The 1,892-nt window shown below is 46.4% G+C and overlaps 1 protein-coding gene across 1 annotated transcript in view; it reads left to right on the top strand.

Moving 5' to 3' along the window:
* MEDAG (mesenteric estrogen dependent adipogenesis) overlaps nucleotides 1-1,892 on the top strand; it is a 14,186-nt gene that overhangs the window by 10,302 nt on the left and 1,992 nt on the right. The window contains exons 3-4 of the mRNA XM_011360192.2: nucleotides 175-287; nucleotides 683-968. Of these exons, the coding sequence (XP_011358494.1) occupies nucleotides 175-287; nucleotides 683-968 (399 nt within the window). The remainder of the gene's footprint in view (nucleotides 1-174; nucleotides 288-682; nucleotides 969-1,892) is intronic.

Raw genomic sequence — 1,892 nt, 5'->3', positions numbered from 1 at the left:
CCTTCACGTCCTCAAAATTCTCAGAAACGTGTCTAGAAATCTGGCGAGGCTTGGCGGCGAGGGAAGCTGTAATCGAGTAAAATCTCCTGGTACAGCGGGACCCGCCACCCTGTCGAACGCTGAGAAGTGTTTCTGTCGCCTGCTTCTTCTTGAATTCTGCTCCCTCGTTTCTAGAAAGGACGTACGCGTTCCTCGTGAACACAAGGCACCCCAAGATAAGAAGGCAAATAGAGCAAGGGATGGACACCGTCATTTCCTCAGTGATTGGAGAAAGCTACCGGCTTCAGGTAACTGCCAGCCAGTCGGGCCCCAGAGCTGCGGCGACACACGGGGGCTCGGGCACCTTCGCGTGGGGCCGTGTCCCTGGGGCTCAGCGCTGACCTAGCTGCTCCCGGGTGTGGATGTTTTCTGTTGTATCATGACCAAGAAAACGAGCCGACGTGCTGGCAACGTGTTAGAAATGGCATCAGACGCCACATCTGTTCCATCAGCCCATGGAATGTGACGTGGGTGCAAGAAATAAAGACGATTGTTCAAAACCATCTATCGGAATAAGAGAGAAATATGAGATTGATACTTCGCACATTGTTTCTGTAACATAATTTTATAATGATCTGGAATTCTGGGTTGGAACATTATTGTTATATGCATGAAATTCATCGAGTCCTTTTCTCTCTCTCAGTTTGATTTTCAAGAGGCGGTCAAGAAGTTTTTCCCTCCAGGAAACGAAGTGGTTAACGGAGAAAATTTGAGCTTCGCCTACGAATTCAAAGCCGACGCGTTATTCGATTTCTTCTATTGGTTCGGGCTCAGCAATTCCACTGTGAAGGTGGATGGGAAGGTTCTGAATTTGTCAAGTACGAGTCCAGAAAAGAAGGAGACGATTAAGTTATTTCTGGAAAAGATGAGTGAACCGTTAATCCGAAGAAGCAGTTTCTCTGACCGGAAATTCAGCGTCACTTCCAGAGGTATGTTAAAAATTCTCACCTACCTGGGGGAAGGTGGTTAAATAAAAGCATAGAACAGTATCGCGAGAGAGGAGAGGCAAGGGGTGGAAACGGAAAGGCTTCTTGACAGAGAGGAAATAGTACATCGCATCATTCGGAAAGCAAGGAGTGAGAAACGTTTACTGCCAACAGGAAATGCAGTGTGTTTTCTTCTTAGGCTTCTTACAGTTTTCCGACATAGCAGGCTGTACTGTGCAGCAGACCCAGAAAATCATGTAAAAGTCTGTTATTGAGCTAAATGCATATTAACGCTCATTTACATATCGTTCACGATTGTTTAAATATTATGAAAGAATGATGCTGTTCTCGCGTGTGCGTTCCAGGGCAAAGTGTCAGCTGGGGGAGGCGTCTACCTGGTCGAGATAGCTATCGATTTTACGTCAATAAAAAAGGAATACTCAGGGTGGTCCAGGGTTTATAAGGCCTCGGAAGAATAATTCTCGAGAATATTTCACGTAACGAACAACGTGTCATATGTGATGTGTTCCAGATTTTAATATCCATTGCCCTCTGCCCTCTGGGCTGGCGAGACTTTCCAGGCTGGGTGGCTGAGCAGATGACACAGGTCACATCGTGTCCAGATTGTCCCCTCGGAGCTCGTTCTCTCTGTCCTGTGCTGGTAGGGGACTTTTGAATGGGGACTTCTGCTGCTAATTGCAAAAAAAAAAAGAAACAAACACGAAAAGTGCCAGTTTCTATGAATCTGCCGTTTTCAAAAAATTGAGATGTGAAATACAGAGTCTTCATGAATTGTATTTAAAGACAGTTGCTTTCTTCCAGGGTTTGAGGCAGAAATGCTTACTTGAGCTCTTTCTTATCTTGGAAGTAGCCTCTGTGTCTCTGTGGGTCCCTCTCTCTCTCCCCTTCTCCCCCTCCCTCCCTCTC

This window comes from Pteropus vampyrus, unplaced genomic scaffold (assembly GCF_000151845.1).
Source record: "Pteropus vampyrus isolate Shadow unplaced genomic scaffold, Pvam_2.0 Scaffold52, whole genome shotgun sequence".
NCBI classification, from domain to species: domain Eukaryota; kingdom Metazoa; phylum Chordata; class Mammalia; order Chiroptera; family Pteropodidae; genus Pteropus; species Pteropus vampyrus.
This window is presented reverse-complemented; position numbering and strand designations above follow the sequence as displayed.